Source organism: Pelophylax lessonae, assembly GCF_965119305.1.
Source record: "Pelophylax lessonae genome assembly, chromosome: 1".
NCBI lineage: Eukaryota > Metazoa > Chordata > Amphibia > Anura > Ranidae > Pelophylax > Pelophylax lessonae.
Window position 1 is genome coordinate 803,818,120 of NC_138768.1, and position 25,258 is coordinate 803,843,377.

Here is a 25,258-nt window from a genome sequence, read left to right on the forward strand (position 1 = left end):
TAATGGGTCATAAAACAGAGCCATTCAAGAGCTCTGTTAATTAAACACATTTACACACAAATTCATAACTTTAAACACAAACAAGATATGTCTCTAGAAAGTATATAGTTAAATACAAAATAAAATACTGATCGAATCGAGACCCTGCATGATCACCCTATCACATATAGAATAGAAAATCGCAATAAGATATTCCCTGTGTGATAATATATTCATGTTTAGTATCTTTTGAAACCAAATCACATGCTGAATGATAAAGTAGCAGTTTAAAGAATGTAACCATTACATATTTCGAGATATGAATTATGTTATAAATCTGTCTATACGGGAGGTTCCTTGGTATTGTCGTAAACTTTAGGGCCGCCCATGGCCACTGTGTTTATTGGTCAGGGACCTCTGTTACCACCCTCTGTGGTCTCAGAGAAAAACAGAGAGGCAGATGGGGTTAGTGAGTTCTCATGTACCATCAAGAAAGAAACATCTATCAAGTTTGAGGACTGATCACACTGGCTAAGCTTCTGAAATCTGATAAATACTTAGGACATTGAATGCAAGTATCATTACTTCTCAATTTTATCTTAATTTTCTAAATTGCTGAATTATGTCGCTATTTCTTTGAAACACTTTTTTCGGTAAATATTTTATTTGCACCAATTTTAACCTTTTTATTATTAAACTTTATTTTGAAAAGTGTTATACTTGTCCCTAAGCTCTTAATGAAAACTAACAACAAACCTGCCTCTTGAGGAGTGCTACTGTATAGAATAAATCCTCTGAATATTCCTGTCTGTGGTGACAGCGCGTGTTACAGATGATTATTCTAAAGTCATAATTGGTATTGCTAAAATTACGAGCGTCCGATGGGCTCATAATAATGTAGCGGTGGTGGCAGTGAAAGGGTTAATTGCTTAATTAGCCCGGTGACAATCGCTCTCAGCCTGCTGGCATCTAGATTGTGGTCCCGCAAGCTGGAAAATCTGTGTGCCGGGTGCAACTGAGAGTGGCATTGTTACGCAAGTGACGGCAGGGTGTGAGATTGGCTGGCCCTTGGTCACGAGTTAGTGAGAAGGGCAGGGATCTGATACCCTCCTCCGTCACACCATGCCCTCCTAATGCCCAGCTCTATGCCCCCTCACACCTAGCACCATGCCCTCCTGACACCCAGCACCAACCCCCATCACCATGCCCTCCCAACACCCAGTACCATGCCCTCCTGACCCTCAGCACAATGCCCTCCTGACCCCCAGTACCATGCCCTCCTGACCCCCAGCACTGACCCCCAGCACCATGCTCTCCTGACACCTAGCACCATGTCCTTCTGACACCCCAGCCTTCCTGACCCTCCAGTATCGTCCCCTCCTGACCCTCCAGTACTATACCCTCCTGATCCTCCAGTACAGTGCCCTCCTGGCCCTCCCCTTCTGACCCTCCAGTACCGTGCCATCCTGAATAGAGCCTAAAGGAGTAGTGTGAGTTTAAAAAAAATTAACAAACATACTCACCTCTATTACCCTGATGCTGCAGCTGTCCCATGTCAGCTCTAAGATTGAGAACTGAACGACCGCTCAGTTCTCAATCTGCTCTGTGTGCAGAGCAGTGACTGTCAGTCTAGAAATTCTCACAACTGCCACCCTGCACAGTCAGGATGTTCATTCTATTATTTCCTGCTTTTGCTTTCCATTTTTCTAGGTCATTCATCCGTTCATTGGAAAGATGTGATGACAGCAATTAATTGTCCAATGAGCAGCTAGAGTTGAAGAGAGAATACATGAACCACTAAATTGGGCTTTCGAAGGGTGATGCGGGGTAAACTGCTTATCAGGCAATGGTGAGACTGAAAGGCATTCAGGAGACAAAACTGTAATTTCCAGAATGCCTGTGGTTTTGTTTTTTGTGCCAACTGAACGCAACAGGGGGGAACATTTTTGTCACAGTGCAAAACAAAGCATTGCGGACACGTCATACGTACACTCCTGTCCGCTTAAAGCACACCTTCACCATTTTTTAAATATTGTTTTCCTCTTCTTTCTCCACATACCTCCCTATAAGTAATTTTTTACTAGGAAGTTCAGATCTATCATTCTCGTCTAGGCGAGAAAGACGTACTCGGACCCCACACATGCGCAGGAACGCAGCAGGTCACTCTCTGATCTGTTGCAGCATTTCTGTGCATGTGTATATGCACATAAACAGAGACACAGACCTGGCACAGACTTTTTTAGATCTCTTTTATAGAGGATTAACTTTAAGATTTAAAAATGTTTGGTAATTGGTGTGACATATAAGGCCATCATCCGTAGTGTAAACAATTAGGAAAAAATAGGGAAGAAAGATATCGAACTGTACAGACCAGAGGAAGGAGCATACATTCAATTAGTAAAAAATTCCATATTTTATTTAGATATCAAACATTTAAAAACATTAATGCCAATGCATGTATGATCAGCCATTCAAAGCCCTGATGAAGCAATTGGTGAAACGCATCGGCATGTGAGGACCCAATATATATTAGTGCTCACTCTCTGGCTATATCACCACATGCAGAAAACTGTTACTTTTGTGCTTTTAAATGCAAATGGATGCATCGGCATCAATGTTTTTAAATGTTTGATACCAAAAAAATATGGACATTTTTTACTAATTGAATATATGATCCTTCCTCTGGCCTGCACAGTCTGATATCTTTCTTACCCATTTTTTCCTAATGTTATTTTTGATAGTAAGGGGAGAGTTCCACTTTAAGGAGGGCAGCTGGGGAGCAAAAAATACACCTATTTTTATGCCCCCCATCCCAAACAAAAGGGTAAACTAAGACTTACATTGCTTTAATACTTTTCCTTTCTGGCTTAATTTAGAGCAATGCATGGCCTGATACATAGATGTCATGCTGCTGTGCTGAAGGGGCGGGGGGGGGGGGGGGGTGGCAGTTTCCCTGTGATATAACACGACATAGTGAGTCACACCTCAGCGATTTCATTTGTTTCTTCCAAACTGAATAATGAGTCAGCTCATAGAAAATCCTATCTAGAGGTGACAGGTGCACTTTAAAATATTTACTGAAAAAAATTATTCCATCGCCTTTCTTTTCAGCTAAATGTTCTGTAACGCATGATAAGATTCTTTTCGGGAAATACAATGGTACCTTTGCCTGGAGTAATCATCTGTGGCAGTCTTTTGGGAGGCGGAATGACTATAGATGAGAATGGTTAATACACCGAAGAGAAGAATATCAAGATAAAGGAAGAAAAAGGAAATCATTGGAGTCAGAGTCTGCCTGACAAGTACTAAGCAGCGTCTTTCATAACAATTAGTAAGAGGGAAAGTAACTGAATCATAGCAGAGTTATCAGAAGGATATCACTAAACTTAAAAAAAAAAAGGTTTGTTCGATATAAAAAAGAAGTTTTATAGAATTTGTAAGATGAGTTTAGCAAGTGCAATACTCCTACTGGACTAAAAGAGCACAAAAGTGCAAAAACTGCAACTTTGTTAAGTATGGAAGTGTAACACAAATGAAACTATTATTATCTGGCCGTCTTTTTTGTTTTTTACATTTCATTTTTATTTTACATTGAAAGGTAAAAAGGAGTAAAATGCTAAAAAGAACTTTATCAGATCAAAATAAAGAAGAAAAAAAATATTAGTTTATAGAATTTGTAAGATGACTAAGCACGCACAGTACTCCTAATGGACTTAAAGGGCACAAAAGTGCAAAAACTGCAAACTATAAGTTTAAATGTTAAAAAAAAAAAGAGTAAAAATATTAAATACACACAAATGAAGCTACAGTATTATTACCCGTACTTCTTTTTTGTCTGTACATTTTGTTTTTATTTAAAGTGTTGTAAACCCTTCAATATACCCAGTGAAGTGACTGGCCTCATATGATACACAGAAATTAAACAAATTCTCCTACATAAGTTTTACTTGTTTATCTGCAGTCTTCTCTTCTCTACATCCCTTTAAAGTGCTGAATTTAGATAAAATCCTTCTGCATCTTTGGAGTGGGTGGGGAGCTGCAGTTAGAGCTCTTGTATAGTGTGTGAGAGCTGATTAGAGGAAAAGGACACCCCCCCCCCCCTCCCCACACACACACACACACATGGCACAGGAACAAAGGAAAGTGCAGAGCTGTGTTGTGAATAGACAAGCTGTGTGCTGAGCTCCCTCCCCGTTACCATTTTATCTCTGATGTCAAGACAACTTGTCAGAAGAGATTCATGCTGATAGCAGAGGAATGAAGCGCCAGAGAGAAACGACACTTAGAGCATTGGAAAGAGACAAGTAAACACTACCGATATGTGTGCTTTGTTCAGATTTCCTGACCGATGTTTACAACCTCTTTAAAGGTTTATACCTCCTTTCACAAGGCAGCCAGGGAGATGGTTAACACAGGCAGTTGATTACCACCAACCTACAAGCAGACATGGGGCCATCTGGAGTACACATTGCTTCCACTCCCCCTCTCATTAAAGGTATTGTAAATGTATACCTACCTGCTCTGGGCAATAGAAATGCATAGAATGGCCCCGAACCTCCTTTTTTTGGGCCTCCTGCTGGTGCTTCTGGCTCCTTCCCTCTGGTGAGTGCCTCCATAGAAATCTGCTTTCTATGGGGGCACTCATGCAGGCTTGCTCCTGGGTCTCACTGTCTGGGTCTATTAAAACAGACAGTGGGACACTGCTCCACCACCCACTACCTCATCACTAGCTTTGATTGACAACCGTGGGAGCCTCAGCAAAGCCATGAGAACAGGAAGTAAGGGGAGCCAGCCGCTGCAGATGGGCACAGCGCTGGATTCAATAAGTGCTCAGGTAAGTAAAAAGGGGGGGGGGGTGAGGGGGATACTAATACCTAAACACTTCTTTACCTTAATACAAAAAATGCATTTCATTAATGCTTTATACCACTTTAAAAGACTATGTATTTCAATTAGGATACATTTCAGGAGATTATCTCCTTATTAAAGCCCATCGCCAGGGAAATTAAAAATGCTCACTTGCAATGAGGCAGCAAGTCCAACACAACCAATCAGCTTTTCTCTGCAAAACTGGTGTCAAGGATGTCTGCTTTATTATAACACAACCACAGACGTCACACTTGCCACCTGATACAGACTAATTCAGCTTGTTCAATTGCCAGTCATATCTTTGAGTACACTTTAATTACTCACAAATACCGTAACTTGCATAGGATATTTGTACCGTATGCCACAGAACACATAGGTCCCTAAACAACAAGAGTACTGCTCAGTACAGAATTTAGCCCTGTCCAGCCATAGCCTGCCATAGACTTTGAAAAGCTACAGGAAGAAGGGTTTGGCACTGCACCTATGCCTCCCAAGTGCACTACAACACCAGGAGAGACACACAGCAGCTAGACGACCCACTGTGCAAGGAGTTTAAAAGTTCCATTATTAATGTACATTCCATTGTTATTGTACATTATGATACGCACTAATGTACATTTCATTCAGGCAGCCCACTCAATATCACTGTGCTGTCAAAGCACCACAAGGACAAAACATTAACACCGCAATGAACAGTAAATTTGACCTTATCTTGGTGATTGAGGATGAAGCTAAGTGAAAATTTTAATTAAATGATATTGAAAAAATAAAATGGAATAAACAAGCAAATTCAATTAAAAAATGAATTCAATTGCAAACAATACCAAATCACGCACAAGAAAAAAAAAAATAAAAATCAAGATCTCTGCTCACAAATGATTATATATATTAAGTCAACACATATACACCTGATTGACTAAGCTAAATAAAACATTTCAGTGTATCAGCCCCACAGTGTATAGAACATGCACTATAAGGCGGCAAGCCCTATACAAATCCCAGCTCTTGTTTGCACAGGATTTTTAGCGGACACCAGCGTCGAGGGAGCACATTGAGAGTAAGAGCCGACAAGTGCCTTCTATATAATTAATGTGTCAGATTTTTTTGTAGGAGTGTATTTAGTTTAAGCTTCACACAAAAAACAATGAATATTCATGAATAGGAATAAAGAGTTCATCACATAAAAAAAAGGCATCAGGCATACGTGCCAGGACAGCTGTGTACATCATTGTAGTAGTGTGATATCATTATATACATTTATATACACAGTTGGCCATTCTGTAAGAACTCGAACTCCCAATGCCTTTGTTTCTATGTGATCAGCTCTTTATGGTTATTCATTATTTTTCTGTCTAAAGCTTAAGCCATAGCAATGTACGGCACCTCCAGTCCTGTGAGATGTATATGTTTGCTTACTATATTGTGTTTCGATGTGTTATTGGCTTAAGGGGATAAGGAGGTCAGGAAACCACAAAAATGACAGTTATTGTTTTGTATGACATATTACATTATTGAACTTTGGTAAATTCAGTGAGAGTGCTGAAACACTCAAACTCATTATTTTACATTGTTATAGTTGTGAGTCCGGAGTTGGCTCTATATGCCAGAACTCCAAAGAACATATTTTTATGTGCTGTTTACTGTTCATTTGAGCAGTGGAGAAAATAATGATTTGATCCTCTGCAGATTTTGTAAGTTTGCCCACAAATGTTATAAATTAAGTTGCAGTTCAGTGAGTAAAAAAAATATTCGATCCCCTATCAACCAACAATAATTCTGGCTCCCAAAGACTGGCCACAGTATATTCTCATGTGGTACACAGATTAGTCCTGTTTTTGAGAAATTTAGAAGGTGCTCCTAACAACTCGTCATGTGTATAAAAGACACCTATCCACAGAATCTCTTTCTTCCATTCAAATCCACCATCATGGGCAAGACAAAAGAGCTTTCAAAGAACGTCAGTGACAAGATTGTAGACCTGCACAAGGCTGGAATGGTCTACAAAACAATCAGCAAGAACCTTAGTGAGAAGGTAAAGGCCAACTTTGCCACATTGAGGGTCCAATGGACAGGGCCATGAATTGTAAAATCTTGGATGAGAACCTTCTTCCCTCAGCCAGAACACTGAAGATGGGTCGTTAATGGGTCTTCCAGCATAAACATGACCAAAGCATACTGCCAAAGAAACAAAGGAGTAGCTCAAGAAGAAGCACATTAAAGTCATAGAGTGGCCTAGCCATTCTCCAGACCTTATTCCTATAGAAAATTTACAGAGGGAGCTGAAACTTCGAGTTGCCAAGCGACAGCCAAGAAACCTTAAGGATTAAGAGAAGATCTGTAAAGAAGAGTGGACCAAAATCTCTCCTGAGACATGTGCAAACCTGTTAACCCACTACAAGAAACGTCTTACCTTATTGCATGCCCTTGTATGCCAATGAGGGTTTCTCCACCAAGTACTAGCTAATGTTTTGCTTGGGGAACAAATACTTATTTTAGTCACTGAACTGCAACTTAATTTATAACATTTATATCAGGTATGTTTTTTCTAGATTTTTGGTCGAGACTTCAGGCACGGAGATGCGGCTTGGCCCCTCTCACTCCTCATTGGCTCACTGACTTTGACAGCAGTGGGAGTCAATTTCGCTGCTGTTTCAGCCAATGAGGAGGGAGAGTCCCGGACAGCTGAGTCTCTCGTGCAACATCGCTGGATCAAAATGGGGCTCAGGTGGTATTAGGGGGGCTGAGAGAAGCTGCTGCACACAGAAGGTTTTTTATATCTTAATGCATTAAGACAAAAAACCTTCTGCCTTTACAACCACTTCAAGCCTCTCATGGATGGTTCAATCTTAGTAGGCCATACAACACTGGATTCACAATTAGGATGTGCTTACTGGCATTTACTGTATAGGTTTATTTATCTGTTAAAGATAAATTATTGCTTTAACTAAAAGCCATTTGATTGATAATGTATAAAAAGAAACAAATCTACAGTACAGACACAAATATGTGAATTGGGGCATTTCCAAGCACAGTCCTAAAAACCTGCAAATCAGATACACCTGATATGTTAAAGATAGACAGAAGAGCGAAAAATTTACCTTGGCACAAAGAACCCATTAGCTCACATTTCTACTTGTGGCCAAACATGCATATGTTTACAGGACTATATTGTCTAGGAACTGATACCAAAGGACATTGGTAAGACTGTGGCAGACTGTGCTATTTTATTAACAGTGGACTAAATGAGGCAGATCAACCCAATGAGTTCTCATGTGCCAACAGACACTTTCAAACACAATTTCAGACACAAGAGACTCTCTGGCAAGGCAGAAAATAGACAATTCTAAAGTTCTCTATACTGCTATACTCCCTTACATATTTTAAGTAAAAGTTGAAATAAAAACAGGGATTCTTAGTTTTCACATATTGCAATACAGATTTAAGTGGCCAAATGCATCCATCACTGGCCAATACTTACTCTACTGTGCAAAATGACAAATGCTTACTTGCTTAACAGACCTAATTCTAGCCAATGACTTGCACTCTGCTCTATGCAATAGAACTGCAGAAATGTCTGTGCACAAGTCCAAATCGCTTACATATATAGACAGTAAACAGACACAGTAATTGTCCTATCATAAGGAATCCAGGGGCTTCTGATCATTAATCCTGTGATTCTTGGGGAGGCTTTGATTAGCTACATTAAGTGACTATGAAAAGATATCACCTCTCCGAATATGGGCCCAATAAGTAAAGAAGAATGTCACTTAGACCAATACATGGGGATGTTAGTAAGACAGTGAGTTGCAACTGTAATGTCCTATAGGCTCTCATGGCCCAGCCATTGTCAGCGTTCATTCATCTCCCTTGCAACTGCTGCTCACTGACACAGGGGAGCTAGAGTTGTCGGATCATGTCACCAGAGGGGTTTAAAAATAGGTACATAATAAGTATACACATCTTTATTTATACAGGTTAGGTAGGATAAGCAAAGTAATGGTGAGGGAACATTTTGAAGAATAGCTAAAGTTAGGCTTTTCCTCCATTTTAAGTCAAGTATACAAAGTCCAAGTATACAAGTATACAAGTATACAAAGTAAGGTTCTGCAGCTGTTCAGATAAATTACCCACCCCACAGCAGTCTTCACCTTACCAGCAGCCTTTTTTATGTGCATACCAGTGGTTGGATTTCTACAGGACATTTAAGCTGGAATAAAGCATCTGACCACTAAGATGCCAAGACCATTCAAAATTGCCAGAAGAAGTAGTAAGAACAAACGAAATGTCAAAACAAGAAAATAAACAACAAACACTTGAAAACCAAAAAAATAAAACAAAATGTAGGTTCAGGGTCAGGGCAGGCAGCACAACATAGCAACTAGGAATTCAATAAAGTTGACAATGGAAAGCTGGCACTATAAGCATATCCTCCAAGACTAAATACACCCCGTGATGGTTAAAAATACAAAATAAATAATATCCTGAAGTAGCCAGTCAACTGCATTTATTAAATGCACAATCACTCCCTGGGGCAAATGCAACAACAAGAACAAAGTCCAGGTGATAAGCATGTGTATATGCACGTTGCTGTGCAAGACGTACATTGTGATGACATATGCATGCATCTATGAAAGTGTGGAGACTAGCTAAAAGCTAGAGCACAGTGGAGGTAATAAATTGTTTTTTAACATGTGCTATACGCGATTAGTAGTAGTAGAACCCAACTTAACAAGCTCATGTAAACTCCAAGATAAAGCAGTTTAGCCCCAATTATCAGGAGTGACACCTTCTGACAAGTCTTCTCAAATTTGTTAAAAATTACTTGAATAATCACATGCATAATGCACTACTTACAGTATCCACACCGTGTTCCTCCTTCAAAGACAAAGCCATTCGGAACAGCTCCATATCGTCTTAAGTCAGACAACTTCCATTGCCCGATCACAACTGGCGGAAGATCTCTAGCGAGAATTAAGATGTCATTGCACAGATGCAGTGTGGCAGGTCCAGTTTCGAGTTTGGTGCCAGGCAGTACAGCAATATGAAACCTGTGAACTGAGAAGGTAAAAGTTCTGTGGTCAAATGCATCAGCATGTTGTTATTGTTGTTGTGTATCTTTCTTTCTTGTGTGACTTTCCTCTATTTTTTCAGCATACTAAGGTCTTGTACTTTTTCATAAAGAGACTACATTTCCACTGATTATACCAAATTAAAACAATCCTGCTACTGGACAATTTTACACGGCAATATCTTCTGAAGTATCTTTGTATAGAAAAAATGATATGGAGGCTATGCGGACTTTCATGGTACCCAAATGGACAACAAACACATAAATGATTATTATGCCTTGACATAAGAACTAAAACTACTCTCTCTTAAGTGGATAATTACATAGTGATACCAATTGCTTGAACCTAATGGTCTATCTATCACACGAAGTTTATCCATATCTTCTCAACATGTTTTGTGAATATATCAGCTTCTTTAGGAGTATTTTTAGAGAGCAAAATTATCTACAAAAAGACAATAATTTATCAAAACAAAGAAAGTACAACACAGTGTAATTTATATGACTGGACAAAAACCAAGTGGTTCTCCCTAGCTTTTGGTGGCCTTTTGTAATGCCTGCTGGTTACATGTTAATGTAAATATTTCCAGGGGATGTGAGGTTAATTATCCTAGTCTCAACCCACCTGAGCAATCGTACCAGTCAACCGTCACTGCACATCGCCAATCATGAATCATATCAATCATATGTGCAGCTGCGGGCCGGGAAATGCCTCACTGCCTATGATTTGCGATGCGCAGTGACAGCTTTCTGGCAGGATTGCTCAGGTGGGTTGGGACTAGGATCTGAACACGCCTGAGTGCATCCCTAGCTGCAGCTTACCAGTCCTAAATTTCGATGGTTGCATTAGGTTTTCTTTTTTTTTATTTTAGACTTCTTTCCATTATTTTCATCTGGTGACCCAGCAAGTGATACAGTTTCTTAAGGTGTCTCCACTCTGGACAGAGGAGCATTGAAGTCCCCCTTGGACCTCGAAATTGTCATTCTGGGGGAGGGTAGTGTTAGATGCACTATTAGATTTAGATAGACTTGGCTTGCATTTTAAAGCTTAACTCCAGCCAAGACTTTTCAAGCAGCTACAGCAACATTGTTTTTTTTTCCCTTTGGGAAAATGGCAAATGACATCCAGCAGTTTTCTGGGACATATCACAGGTCCCAGAAGACTACGGGACTATTCACAAGGCAAAGCATGACATTACATTTTTGATTTATGGTTTAAACAAGGGTCTAACTACAGATCATGGGGCCCCTTAGAAAACTTTTGATGAGGTCCCGTGGCAACCTCCCTACTGTCATTGATTTTAACATTAGGCATGTCTACATCAAGAACAGGTAGCAAGAGAGCATAGTCAGTATACTACTAGGGACCAGTGCTATTGACAGAGGTTGTCAGGGAAGAGGGGAGAATCAGCGCAATTAACTTTTCACGTGAATTTTTTCAGCTGTTTGCATGGACTCACCAGCTTAATAATTTTTTTCAGTGTAAATTCTAAGCCCTATCACAATACAGAGGTAGGAGGTTGTGTCAGCCTATGCATTACTCTTGCCGATGCTTATGTCGGGAAAGTGCACACAGCCAAGACAAGCTTCAGGTATGAATCAGCCTTCGTAACTGTTTTCGGACCGGTCAGACCTCTTAACGTTTGTTAGAAAGCACTTAGAAACATTGGAAAGTACTATATGTACTTTGTCCCATAGGTGACCAACTGTAAACAGAAATTATAATGGCAGATCTTCTTTAACCACTTTCCCCAGGTTGACATCATATGACATCGGAGAATTGAAGTGGCAATATCTGAATGATGCCTACAGCTGCAGGCATCATTCAGATATCTTTTCTTCAGCAAGGGATTACCTGCAATGTAAAAGCTGTCATAGCAGCTGTTTAGCTGCTTGATTGCTTTTACAGGTGGCGGGAGGGGACCCCCACCCCCATCCCACGGCCCTCTGATCCCGCTCATGCCATCAGGGAGAATAAATGCACCAGCGGCAGCGGTTTACCATATGTATATGACGGCATATGTAAACAGCATTCAAACCACAGATGTGAGGTATCGCTGCAATCGTTAGAGTTAGAGCAATATTTCAAGTGCAAGACCTCCTCTGTAACTGTAAACTGGTAACCTTTAAACATTTTTAAAGCGTAGCGTATAGAGGTTTTTAGGTACCGAAGTTTGGCGCCATTCCACGAGCGTACGTAATTTTAAAGTGTGACATGTTAGGTATCTATTTACTCGGCGCAATGTCATCTGTCACATTATAATTTCGGGTAAATATTGTGTTTTTTGTTTTTTTTTATTAATGAAAGTTTTTTTTTTTTCCATAAAATTGCATTTGAAAAATTGCTGAGCAAATACCGTGTGACATAACAAATTGCAATGACTGCCATTTTATTCCCTAGGGCCTCTGTTAACCTATATATACAGTATATATATATATATATATATATATATATAATGTTTGGGGGTTTCTGGGTAATTTTTTAGCAAACAAATTATGATTTTTACATGTAGGAGAAAAGTGTCAGAGTTGGCCTGAGTGGCAAGTAAAGGCCAAACTCTGTAATGCTGAGATTTATTCAATCTTACACACTACACACCTTCTCTACTACAACTTAGGCCCTATAAACACCTGAGCCATTTTCTGCTTGAAGCTCTAAAACGCTCAATAAGCCAAATCCCATTCATTTCAATGGCCCCTGTTCAAATCTGAGCATTCTGTCGTCTGAAGAAAAAAACGTTAAAAAAGTACATGAGAGTCTTTTAAGCAGATTGCAAGTGTTTTTGGTCCCATAGACTTCAATAGAAATGCCTGACTAAAGCATTTTACAAGCATTTTGTCGCTTGTCGTTTTTTGCTTAAACAGCGGCTCTCCACCCCTAATTTCCCCTCCCTCTCCTTCCTCTAGGGCTTTCTATTGGCTAAACAAAAACGCAGAAGCTATAAAATGTTTGTAATAAACTTCTAAAACGCTTTAAAAACTATTGTAAAAAGCTGCAAAAACACTTTTAAAAAAAATGCCCAAAAAATACCAGTAAATTTAGGTCCTCTTCCTGCCTCCGTCCTGTGATTAGATAAAATGAACAGCAGAAGTTCACCTCTGGGCTCACACTGCTCTCTCCTTTCAGCATGTTTCTTGTCAGCACATGTACACTTCAGCATACCTGATTGGCTCTTTGCGGTGCCCCTCCCTCTCTGTTAGTGTCGCTGTACAGTAGTTCATAAAAGGCTGATATTAACTCAGAAGTAACTAGCTTCAGTTCAAAATGTATTTTGTTATTTTTTTTTTTTTTAACAAATATATTACTGCAATAATTGGTGTGCTTTTATATCTGCTTGGAGTTTAGCTTTAAATATGGGATAAAGAGACTGCACTGAGCAAAAGAATAGCAACCTGAAGCTGTACTTAACACTCGTCAGTTGTCAGCAATTCTGTTTCACTTTTTGAAGTAAGTCAATTTTGTCATGATTCCCTGAAAAATATAAATCAATTTTCTATGGTCTTAAACATTTGCTGATGGGATAATCCACATACCAGATACATTCACATAAACACACATTAAAATACCATATGTCCAGATTAAAATGAAAGAGAGGAAAACTCCATAATAACAAATTATACCAAAGCCTGCTCTAACTAATTAGTGGGATTATTCGTGGTTGATCAAAGTTCAGAAAATGGCACTTACTAATTTAAATCCTTACTTCAGGCAGACATATAAGACACAAATTAATGCAGCTCCGCCATTTATTCATCTGCTGGTAATTCTTCATGACAAGTATTTTTTAAATGCAAATAGTGTAAGTACAGTACCTGCATTTGACTTGACATTAGCCTCATGAAGTCCCTGTACAGCATAGCTCAAAGAAGGGGAGGAAAAGCAGCACAAGGAGACACTTAGAAGTGCTGGAGCGTAAAGGCCCATACACACGATAAGAAAATATGAAAGGAAATTTTTTCCGACGACCGATCTGCCGATTTTCGGATTGTTAGTATGGTGCTTTCGACAGCTGACTCCGACTTTTCGGCAGACAAAATCCTGATGTGCAGGCTATATAATTTTTGCCGTCTGTCAAAACAACGTGCGATTTTCGTCTCATTAGTACAGATTTCAACGGAAAAAAATCTTAAGAGCAAGACTAGGCATGCTCAGACGAAAGAACACATACAAAACAATCCAACACATGACATCACTTCTGAAGTAGAATTCTGTTGTACGGGAAAATTCGTATGAAAATAACCTCTTCGCTTTCCACATCAGACTAGCATGCCACAAAAAACGGACGACAGATCGTTCCATAATCTGATCGTGTGTACGGGGCTTAAGGATCACTGCCTGTGAGCAGGTAGAGTAGGTGAGCAGCAGCAGTAGTTGTTAACCCAAAGAGTGTTGCTGCTGCTCAATCGGGTTAGTGATAATAGGAAGTATTGAACAGGGAATCTGGTTGGTTTTAATTAGAGGGCAAGTTCGGGAAACACATCCAAAATCTGAATATTGTGGAGTTTAATGTGAACCTCATTAAAATCAATGGTAGGAGAGTCTTGAAAATCAATTTCTCAATTTTCAAGGCTAATAGGCAAAGAATTGTCAAAGGGCAAAGGTAGCTGGGCACTGTCCTGGGGGACAAGTACCAATGTAAAAAGAATGTTAAAAATATCATTTGACAGGAAGCAGCTCTTTTTTTTTTAATAAAGAAGAAGCATTAAAAATACACAATTCCTTTAAATAGCATGCTTTAGGAATATGAAGTGAAGTAGATCTGTAGGATGTGCTACAGCAAAAGTGACATTTACAAAATAAAAAACATTTAATTTGACTGTAAATGACATTTCCCAGCTGCTTCATTAGAAAAAAAAAAAAATCAGCTGGAGATTCTCTTTAGCTATACCAGACTCAGATCCTAGGCAAGTGTCTGGTAGAGCATTTAAAATGGCATGGGGTTCCCCCTAAAAGTACATTCCAAACCCTTAGGCTACATTCACATGGGCAATTATGACCAAACAGCAAACTCCTGCATCAGAAACCACAGGTGTATGCGAACAGATGTGTCTAGGAAACCTGTACAAATGAATACCAGGCTGTCCACATTTATACATGAAGCAATTAAGTCCAAAGTCGATCATCTGTTCCTAGCTGCAGGTAGTTGCTCCATGTTAAATTCCATGCAGACAACTACAGACCACTGTCAGCCTTGCGTTTATTTGAACAGACTTTCTGGCTGCAACTGTTCACATACATCTGGAACTCCTGCCACCGGATTGCACTGTTCATTCATTATTGCCCGTGTGAATGTAGTCTTATCTTTGATGAGGGTCTGGTATGGATTTAATGGGCACCCATGCAAAAAAACAAAGCACAAAACGGCATACAAATCCATACAAGACCCTTAAGGTATGTGCCCTAGTATGGGCCAGGAAGGGGGCTATATTTTGTCATGGCCATATATGGTCACTGACATCAGCCAGGATCCCTCATCCCTTTATTTACATTTAACTGCCCACTGGGGAAAGGATTAGAATCTACATTGCTGAACGACATCATTGATTAAGGATTTATACTATGGGACTTTTTTTTCAGAAAGGATTTTTTCAAATGCGTGGTGTGTTTATTTTCATTGTATTTTTTTGTAAATGAGCAACCAGAGGAACCATGGGGACAAGGTGCTTTGGCATGACCCCCCCCCCCCCCCCCAACAAAGTACCATCTCCACGTTGAGAGCATGTGGGCTGGTATGGGTCAGATGGGAGGTAGCCATATGCTCTCTATCCCCACCATTCCTTAGCAGGGAGACTCCATGCTCTGATAAGAGTCTTAAAATGTGAACCCCAGCCTTAAAAGGAAGTGATACAGCAGTCCCGTGATCACTAAACCACTAGCTCCTTTTAGTCATTAACACAGCGGTAGCAAGCCTGACATTTTCTACAGGCACTAGGTGGAGCACAGAATAAAACCAATCTTGGGAAGCCTCTCCTAAGGTTCATGTCTAAGAGATCTTGCACGATTTTAGTGGCCATTATATGTGCAGATGTGCTATCTATAGCACAATCTGAATCACAGAAGGGGCCTTTAATAATTAAAAAGTGTAGTCAGGGAGAGTCTGATAGGGTTAGTCAGGCTTATAGCAAGGGACAGCCCAGATAGCAAGAATAACTTGACACAAATTTGTGGCAGTGTTGAATTGTAAGTCTGTTAACTTGGTGCACATTTTCATTGTTGTACACTTGCAGAGCACTGGAAGCACAAGTTCTAGTTGACACTTTTCCAATTTGTAGCAAATTTGCATGGCAAGTATCTAGCAAGAGAAAAGTTGCAGTGGTGAGTCTACAGCAAGAGCTCTGCAAGTCTACAGCAGGGGCGTAACTACAGTGGTTGCAATTGAAACCGGGCCCCATACTCCAGGGGGCCTGTGCGGCTCCCCTGTACACCTGGATAGGAGGGGCAGTGGGGGCAGCATGTAGAGAAATCACTGTCCTCCTTTTTCCTGCAGCTGCAGGAGGAAAAAGGAGGAGATTGGTTCCTCTGTATGCTGCCCAGGCCACTCCTTCTATCAAGTTCACTTGTGTTCTGCTGTCTCTGGGCCCCTGTGCGCTCTCCTGGTCCCCCCCCCCCCTTACCTCCCTTCCCTCTCCTGCCAGCTGCTGCAAGGGATGTGTCACAATAGAGAACCAGGAAGGGGTCGGTAAATATGTAATTTACCAGCTCCTTCCTTTTCTGAATGGACAGAGTCATAGTCAGTGACATTATAGAAAAATAAAATAAAATGATAAAAAATAATACAATTAAAATACCAAAAAATAAAAACTACTGACACCAGTGGGTGAACTTCCAGGATCGCAAAGGTCACACTGGCGACCAGGCCCTGGCATTCCATCACCGTGGGAAGGCCCCAAGATGGCAGGAAGGGGGCCCACTGCAGAACTTGTGAAAGATCCCCCCATAATAAAGGGCCCCGCAATGAGAGTAAAGGGCCCCAGGATCAGTGGGAAGAGCCCCAGGCTTGAAGGAAAGGGCTCCGGCCAGGGGATTGGGGGGCCCTTCATGGTTTCTTGCACCAGGACCCCAAAGGTTCTAGTTACGCCTCTGGTCTACAGCATGACAATTCAACAATAGTGACCCCTGTGGTGGATTAACTATTTCACAACATATCTAAACCAGAACTTGCAGCAGACTTGCAGAATGTTTGCAAAGAATGTTGATCTGGAGTCATGCCTCAACCTTGACTAGAACTTTTGACAAATGGAAGAGAGATATTCTGATCTCACTGAGGACGATTGTGAAGACTGTATCAGTTCCTACTTTACCAATATGATCATTGCTAAGGATAGATTCATACAATTATAGTTTTTACACAGGGTATATTGCACCCTTGTAGAGACTAGCTACAATCTAACCTATGGTTAGTGTTCTTTGTACACAGTGCCTCTACTGACACTTTCTTTCAAATAATGTGGCAGTGCCCACTTATTTGCTCCTATTGGGAGTCAGTGATTGATGCTCTAAATACTCTATGTGATTTCTCTCTTAGGCTTGATCCATGACTTGTGCTCCTGGGATTCATGGAGGACATAGAGACTACTAAATGGTTGAAATTATTCCTATTTATTAATTTTTTGAAACTTACATTGAAATTCTTGTGAGGTGAAAACAGTCCACTCCACCCACTGTGGCTAGCTGGAAAACTGCAGTGCACACAGTCTTACCGCTTTATAAGTTGACATATGAGACGGAACTGCCTTCAAAAGCTTGTTTCTGATGATTTGTACATGCATTGTATAATGGCTATGTTTCTGCTGTGCCCCCCCCCCCCTTCTCTTGGTTTCTCCCCATTCTTATCCTTTCCCCCTCACTTCTTTTCCTCCTTCTTCTCCCTTTGACCGTTTTCCTGTTCCGGCTCTTCCCCTCCTTCCTTCCTCTTTGTTTTGTCTACCTCCCCTTTTCCTCCGCTCCCCCCCCCCCTTTTTTTTCTTTTTTTGGTTAGGATCTCTCTGAGCTCTCCCTAATGTTTATTATGTTTTTAATGCCAAGGATGATTCTACATTTTGGAACAACTGGCTGGCTAGGGTGCCAAATTAGACTGTTTAGGGTTTGCATGTATTTGCATGTAATCTGCAGGTATATACCAATTTTTGTTTGTCTTTTATGAGGGTCCTACAATATGGCCTTCTGTATCTGTACAATTCCTTCTCAACAACCTTTTTGATATGTATTAGTTTGTGTTATACTGACTGTGATCTACCTTGTACTTTATTTATTAAACTTGTATTTGCTTATCTCCTGTAGTGACGTGGAAGCCAACAGGAGAAACCAGTGAGAGCAGTGGGGGACCAAGGAGACTGATGTATCCAGAAATGTTGATTTTGGAGTTTGAAGTTGCATTAAAATATTTGTACTCTTTAGGTAAGGAATATATTGAGGTTTAAATTTTTAGGGGAAAAAATGTAGTTACCTTCCCCTAAGCTGTAACGTATCCGTACATCCCAAGCATTCATAATATCCTTATTATCAAATCCCAGCATGATGACTTGTGAGAAACTGATAATGGCAACAGTGTGGCCCATGCCCTCATAGGAAAGCCCAGCATCTACTCCACAGATGTCCTCCAATGTGACACTGATCTTCTCCTTGTGCCCCTTCGTCCTGTCTGACTTATCCTTGTACACCAGCATCAGCAGGCAGTCTGGAAGAGAAGAAACACATTGGAGATGAGAACATTTACAATATTCTATATCTGCCTGGACAGGAATAATCTGGAGCCTTTTAATGAAGTGCTACATTTCCTGTCAAATTCCATATTATTTTTATACAGAGCTCGGTTATGTAAATTACATTCTCCTCTTTCTTTCTACGCTATGATAATAAAACCAAAGCAACAATATCCAGTTCTGCCGGTTATTTTGGCCCATGCTTTATTTAAAACAACTCGGAGTGTTCTTAGCCAACGTATAAAATGTAAACATGCAAGCTGGACAACTGTCTTCACCCTGGTGTAGGTTACAGCCATGTAATTGAAGATGTGTATGGGAGAGCTGGCTTTAAATACAGAGGTAGAGCCTATAGGCACTAAAAGGGAAACTCCACTTAAAGAGGTTGTAAACCCAGTTTTTTTTTATTTTTTTCACCCTGAAAGAGAAACACATAATGAGCTAGTATGCATCGCATACTAGCTCATTATGAAATACTTACCTTAGAATGAGCCCCCGCCGTGCCGCCCGCTTACCTGTATGACAGACGACATGTTCAGTCGCTCCCGTCTTCTGGGATCGCGGCATCTGGCCATCTGACTGGCCGGAGCCGCGGTGACGTCACTCCCACGCTCGCGCGCGGGAGCCGACGGCCACGGCACGGGGCTCTGAAGCAATGGCACCAGCGGCCGTTCCTTCAGAGCGCATGTGCCAGTGATGTCACTGGCTGCATGTAAGGTAAATATCTCCTAAACGGTACATGTTTAGGAGATATTTACAGTACCTATAGGTAAGCCTTATCATAGGCTTACCTATAGGTACAACTTGCAGAGGAGGGTTTACTTCCTCTTTAACTTATGAATACAGCATATATTTCCTTAAAAGAAAATCTGCTTTACTATTTAAAGTAATAGCAAAAGCTTTCTATTTTAAAAATAACAAACATCTCACAAATAACAAACAAGCATCCTCCTCTTCTTGAGTCCCTCGCCAGTACTCTTGGCTCTTCCCTCCTGCCAAGTGCCCCAACAGCAAGCAGCTTGCAATGGGGGCACCCAAGTAGGCTTGTTTCCAGGACATGGCTCTGCATGTCCATTCACACACTGGACAGCGGCTAAGCCCCGCCCCCTCTCTCTTCTTATTAGCTCACTGGCTCCAGCTGAGGTCTCAGCCAATGAGGAGGGAGAGTCCCCAGAGAGCCGCTGCTCTTGTGTACATCGCTGGATCGAGATGGGGCTCAGGTAAATATTGGGGGGGGGGAGGGCTGCTGCACACAGAAGGTTTTTTACTTTCATGCAAAAAATGCATGAAGGTAAAAAAACTTTGAGCCTTTACAACCACTTTAGGCATTTCAACTCCTGCATCTGTACACCACTTATAGAGAAGGCCAGATTATTTTTTCATTACTTATAATAAGATAGCAAGGCATGTATAGATTGTTTTTTTCTTTTAAGGACAAAGACTTCTTTTGGCAATGTTGTCTTGCAAAATTGATTATTTTTTCTAAGGAATCTACTAGGTAATGCTTTGTTCTAGTTTAAGAAGTAATAGCTTTTAAACAACCTGTGCTTCTGCAGATAAATGAGGATTCTGTTCTATAATTTGCCCTGCTTAAAATAATATCAAAATTAAGTTTTTAGTACAAAGCACTGCAAAAGTTATCTACAAATGAAAAAGCTGTTTTATTTATGCAATTGTGTGTGTATTTTCAGCACACTGCTACAAAAATGAATAAACATGGCAGCAGATAAGGCTGAGTTTACACTGGCATTAAAAGCAGGCGTTTGAGAGGCGTTAAAAATGCCCCTCAAACGCCTATGCACAAAATAAAATAGACAGCACACAGTGCTGTTTACATTATCAAAGCATGAAGCGTTAGTGTCGCTTCAAAATGTATGCCTCATGTTGAGTCAGGAGGTGTTTGAGCCTTTCAATGCCTCCCATTCAAGTCTATTGTAATGCTCAGCAAACGCTCTGGCAGGTTCTTGCGACGCAGTTGCAGTGCGGTTTTGGGGCATTAAAATTTGTTTATTTCTGTCACTTTCCATTGTGGAACAGTTTTAACGCACCTTAACGCTCATCAAACGCTTCAAAACCGCACATAGGGCATTTAGGAGGCGTTTTTTAATGATTGGAAAATGTCTCATTGACGCCAGTCTGATACCCATACTAATTCCATAAAAACGCTATAGCAGCGTTTGTTAAGCACTAGAAATTTAGTCAGGTGTGAACAAGTCCTAAGAAAAAAGTTTAAAGCTGAGTTACAGTCATTTTTTTGTTTATTAAATGTCAGCAGCTACAAAAAGTGTAGCTGCTGACTTACTAAACAGCCACTCACCTGTCCCACGATCCAGCCATGTTCTCCCCGTGTCCTCCCTCGGTGGCGTCAGCATCTCTACTATAGGCATCTGTCTGTGGCAACTTGCGGCTTCACAGCCGGGTGCCCACTAAGCATGCGTGAGCGGTGCTGCACTCTGTGACTGGTCTCAAAGTCTTCTAGGACCTGTCATGTGTCCCAGTAGACTTCAGGGAGGACCCCTTCCACTTCCAACCACTTAAGGTGACCGGAACGGAAGTGGGAGCAGGTACCTGTCAAAATCGGTTACCTGCTCCCTCCTTCTCCCCGAAAGCTCCCTTTCACAAACAGGAGTCGGGGAGAAGGCCTTATAGCAGAATTTTCACTTTTGGTTGGAACTCTGCTTTAAAGTAAAGGCTTCAGGTTTTTTTGTACCTAAATGCATTGTATGCATTACTTCCCCCCTCAATTGTTTCCCCTGGAGCATAGTGGGTTGGAAGATATGACCCCAGCCTGCATGTTAATATCTCTTGAGCCAATACGGCCTGGTCAATATGGCCGATGACCAGCAGGGGGCTATGGGGGATATAAATGTGCTAGTCCAGAGAAAAGATCCCTTGTTCCTGGGGGAGTAAGACCCAGCCTGAGGCCTGTGGCATCCTTGGGAAATTTGCTTGGAGCTACAAGCAACTTATGTGTGGTCCCAGCTACTGCTTGGTTGGGGGACCTCTGTTCAATCCTCCTGGAGCATTTACAGAAAGCTTCCTAAGGATCCAGGACACAGGCAACTGGAGTACAGGCATTGACTGACCTTGCACGTGGCTGCACAGTGATCAGGAAACAGTGAGTGCCAGCCTTCTGGATCTAGAGACTTTCGTTGGCTTTTCTGGGAGATTAGTAGCCACTATTTGTACTTAGGACTGTATTCCTATTGAGGAGTCCCTGTTTAGTACTGTTCATCTAAACACTTTAAAGGCGGTGCCTTCACCCTGAAGTCTTAGTGCAGAGTTAATGTCCTCATTTTCAACTTTACAGTTAGTAAAGTATCTCTTGGCTCACCCATACCCTATCCAAGTTCTACCCAAAAGAAAAAAAATGGAATGGAATCCGGGAACTAACCGCCAGACCAGTCTTGTCTGTGCGCTACATACTCTTAAAGTTCTTCGGGATGTACTTGACACGTCCAATGTCCACAAATGGTTATTATAAATTGCTTTTCCATTTAAATCCACAGCCAACTATGATCTCCTAAATGATTCAACATTCAATCACAACTATGACACCAAAACTTTTTGCAGGAGTTCCCAGATGTTCTATCCTCCTAGGGTTTTTTGGCTCGCTACTTTTTCTAGATAACTGCACTCTCTCCTGGATTCTGATCTGATATCCTGCCCAATGTGCAAGTTCTAGGCATCATGTTCATGCTCTGAAACCTATTGAGTGTGGTAAATCTCAGCTTCAGTGTTAAAGAGGCCTACACAGACTTTATATTGATAATGAATGATATGTATGCATCAATGAGTAATTTGTGAAAGCCAATAAAACCACAGAGCTATAGCTTTGATTGCCAATCCAGTTACACAGATTTGGTTACTGCAGTCCCTGGCACCTGCTAGGATTTATTAAAGTGGAAACAACTAAAAGTTTCTCCATCTTTCTTGCCAAACTCAGAATACATAAGTGAGTGTGGAACTCTGTCTCATTCTTTGTTTCTGGTGTGTCCACTAAACTTCACTGGGGTTGATTTACTAAAGGAAAATGGGCTGATCACTTTGCAAGTGAAATTCCCTTGCAAAGTGCAACTCCCCTTGCAAAGTGAACAGCCTTTTTGCCTTTAGTACTATTGCATTATCCTTCAATAACACCTTACATCAGTGGCTCCATTCTAAATATGTCTGCATTTTATTTCAGGAGGATGATTAAATACTGAGAAATCTATCTACATACTGTTCAGACTACAGAACATGATATAACCAGCTAATGGTTTCTAATAATTATTACAAATATATATCTGAATCCCAAGAAATACATTTTAGATTTAACACATTTCATTAGAAAATTGTAGGAGGTTTGAACTTGAATTTAAAAAAAAGAATAGCAGCAAAGAGAAAAACTTTTTTAATATTTTTACATATATGATTCGCTGTATTGTTAAAGGGACACTGTGATTTGTCCATGCAGGACAAAGGAACAATATCTCTGCAAACACAATTCCCAACTCCTTGTTCCACCCATGCCACTCCTTTCTTCTCTGCAACTGTCTACAATACCTTGCATGCCTGCAGAAATGTTAAAGGAAAAGATCCATAAACTGCACATCATGAAGCAGGCCCATGTGCATGAAGTGAGATGAATGGCAGCCTCAGCCCGGACTCCAGCCAGGCCATGCCCCCTACGCCATGCATGGCTTGGCTAGAGCCTGGGCTAAGGCTGCCATTCATCTCCCTTTATATGGAGTACATGACCTCCTCCCTTTTGACAGTGCTAACAACCAATCGCTGGGTGTAAGCACTGTCACGTGATTGGGGAATGATATCACTGCTCCTTCAAGTCATCCACACCAGATATTTTAGTAGTCGCTTCAGAGAATAAAGGAGCAGCATGGGATTGCTGGCAACGTTAGTAGTAAGGGGTCAGCCCGTTGCGAAGTCACTTTCACTTTGCACTATGTTGGCAAGCTGACATGGAGGTTTATTTACCAAAGGCAAATAGGCTGTTTATTTTGCAAGGGAAGTTGCACTTCGCAAGGCAATCTCCCCCAGGGCTTAGTGAATGAGGTGAAGCTCTGCTGGCTTCCATCATCTTATTGTGTGCAAGCAAAAATTTTGTTATTTTACCTTACTTTTATTTACCTTGCACCTAATTGGGTATTCTTTCTAACATGAAACCACATTTTCTAAGCTCTTGGGAAAATTCCCTTGCAAGTGCAACTTCCCATACAAAGTGAGAAGCCTAGTTTCCCTTAGTAAATAAAACCCAGTTTCTCTTTAAAAACATTTTCTTTCATTTGCCTTCACTTGTAAGCCAGATGGGGGTCTACTGGATCACTAAAATGTGCTTGGTTTTCAACTCCATTGGCATTCAGAAGCCTTTCTAAAAACATCTAGACGCTATGCCTATGACTACTACAACATTGGAGTGGTCCTTTCAGTAACTTTGCAAGCCTTCATTAATAAATTCCTAACTTATAAATTAAAGCAACAGCATATTTTTTTAAAAAGCTGTACATTTTATAATTTGCCTAGTCTTATTTTTTCACCACTATTGTATGGACTGCAAAATTGTAACTGTAGCAAGTCATAAAGGGAGAAGTTGCAGTAGTGCCTAGTCTGTGTTCAACAATTTTAATTTCCATCAAGAATAGCACAAGCAACAGGTTGTGTCATTCCTGAACCAGCATCTCAATCTAGGGCCTTGATAATGCCTGAACAAAAATGGTGCTGTCTTTGGGGATAGAAAATGCAACTAAAGGCATTGTCAGGAGTTCTATGATTTCTGTGAGAGGTAATAACCACTTTTAATTGTCACAAATTACTTATGCACTCAGCATGGAAAACTATGTGCTAGGTCCACTTTGAAGCTGTTTTTTCTCAGGCTTGAAACCACTAAACAAGCAATAGTTTAGGTGACCCCCAAGGTTAGATTGTGGCCCATGGTTAGGAGATTTCCACATTCTTTCTTGCTCCGCCAATGATCCTGTGATTTTTACCCTGCAATCCATTCATTTGCTGTAGGTCACTGACTGAGCACTGGTAGAAATTAGCACCCTTTTCATCTATAGTAAACTGGTGGGGCTCAATATTTCATTTATGTACTTGATGTTAAATGGGAGTCTGTCATTCACCACTGCCAATATCCAGTCAGGAGCCTGTAGATGTTTGCCTAGGATATAAGCTAATGTTCTACAAATTATAAAAGGGAAAAAAACCCAATGGCCCTTTCAGTTGATGACCAGACATCAGTGATGGTAGCTGAAGCACCCACCCTGTGGAATGTGGCATTAGATAAGGAATAGGGGTCCGGATCCTGGGGTCACTCATTGCCGTCTCCACTGCTGATGCCATTGCTGGAGTCTATCCTACCAATCTGCTGTGACATACCAAGTCCAAAGTTCCTGCTGATGAAAGCCTGGTTTCAGGAGCCTTCCATGGCATAGAGGGATTGTTGGTACCTGCAGTCCATTCTGAAGATACCAATCCTGGACACTGCCAGCGTGGATTTTGCCAAAAATGGACTCTTACCTGTGCAGGTAGGCTGGGGCAGCCACAAACCTTGAGTTAGTTAGTTTAGGGCAAGTCTGTTGCCTTTGTTTGACTGTCATGCCTAAGTTATTTGAGTAAAGCTTTTGAGACTTCTCTTTGCCT

At 40.9% G+C, this 25,258-nt stretch overlaps 1 protein-coding gene across 1 annotated transcript in view; it reads right to left on the reverse strand.

The window, feature by feature from the left end:
- The window catches only part of DOK7 (docking protein 7), a 247,643-nt gene that overhangs the window by 208,594 nt on the left and 13,791 nt on the right, over positions 1 to 25,258 (reverse strand). The window contains exons 3-4 of the mRNA XM_082256433.1: positions 18,364 to 18,594; positions 9,703 to 9,903 (exon numbers count right to left, since the gene is read on the reverse strand). Of these exons, the coding sequence (XP_082112559.1) occupies positions 9,703 to 9,903; positions 18,364 to 18,594 (432 nt within the window). The remainder of the gene's footprint in view (positions 1 to 9,702; positions 9,904 to 18,363; positions 18,595 to 25,258) is intronic.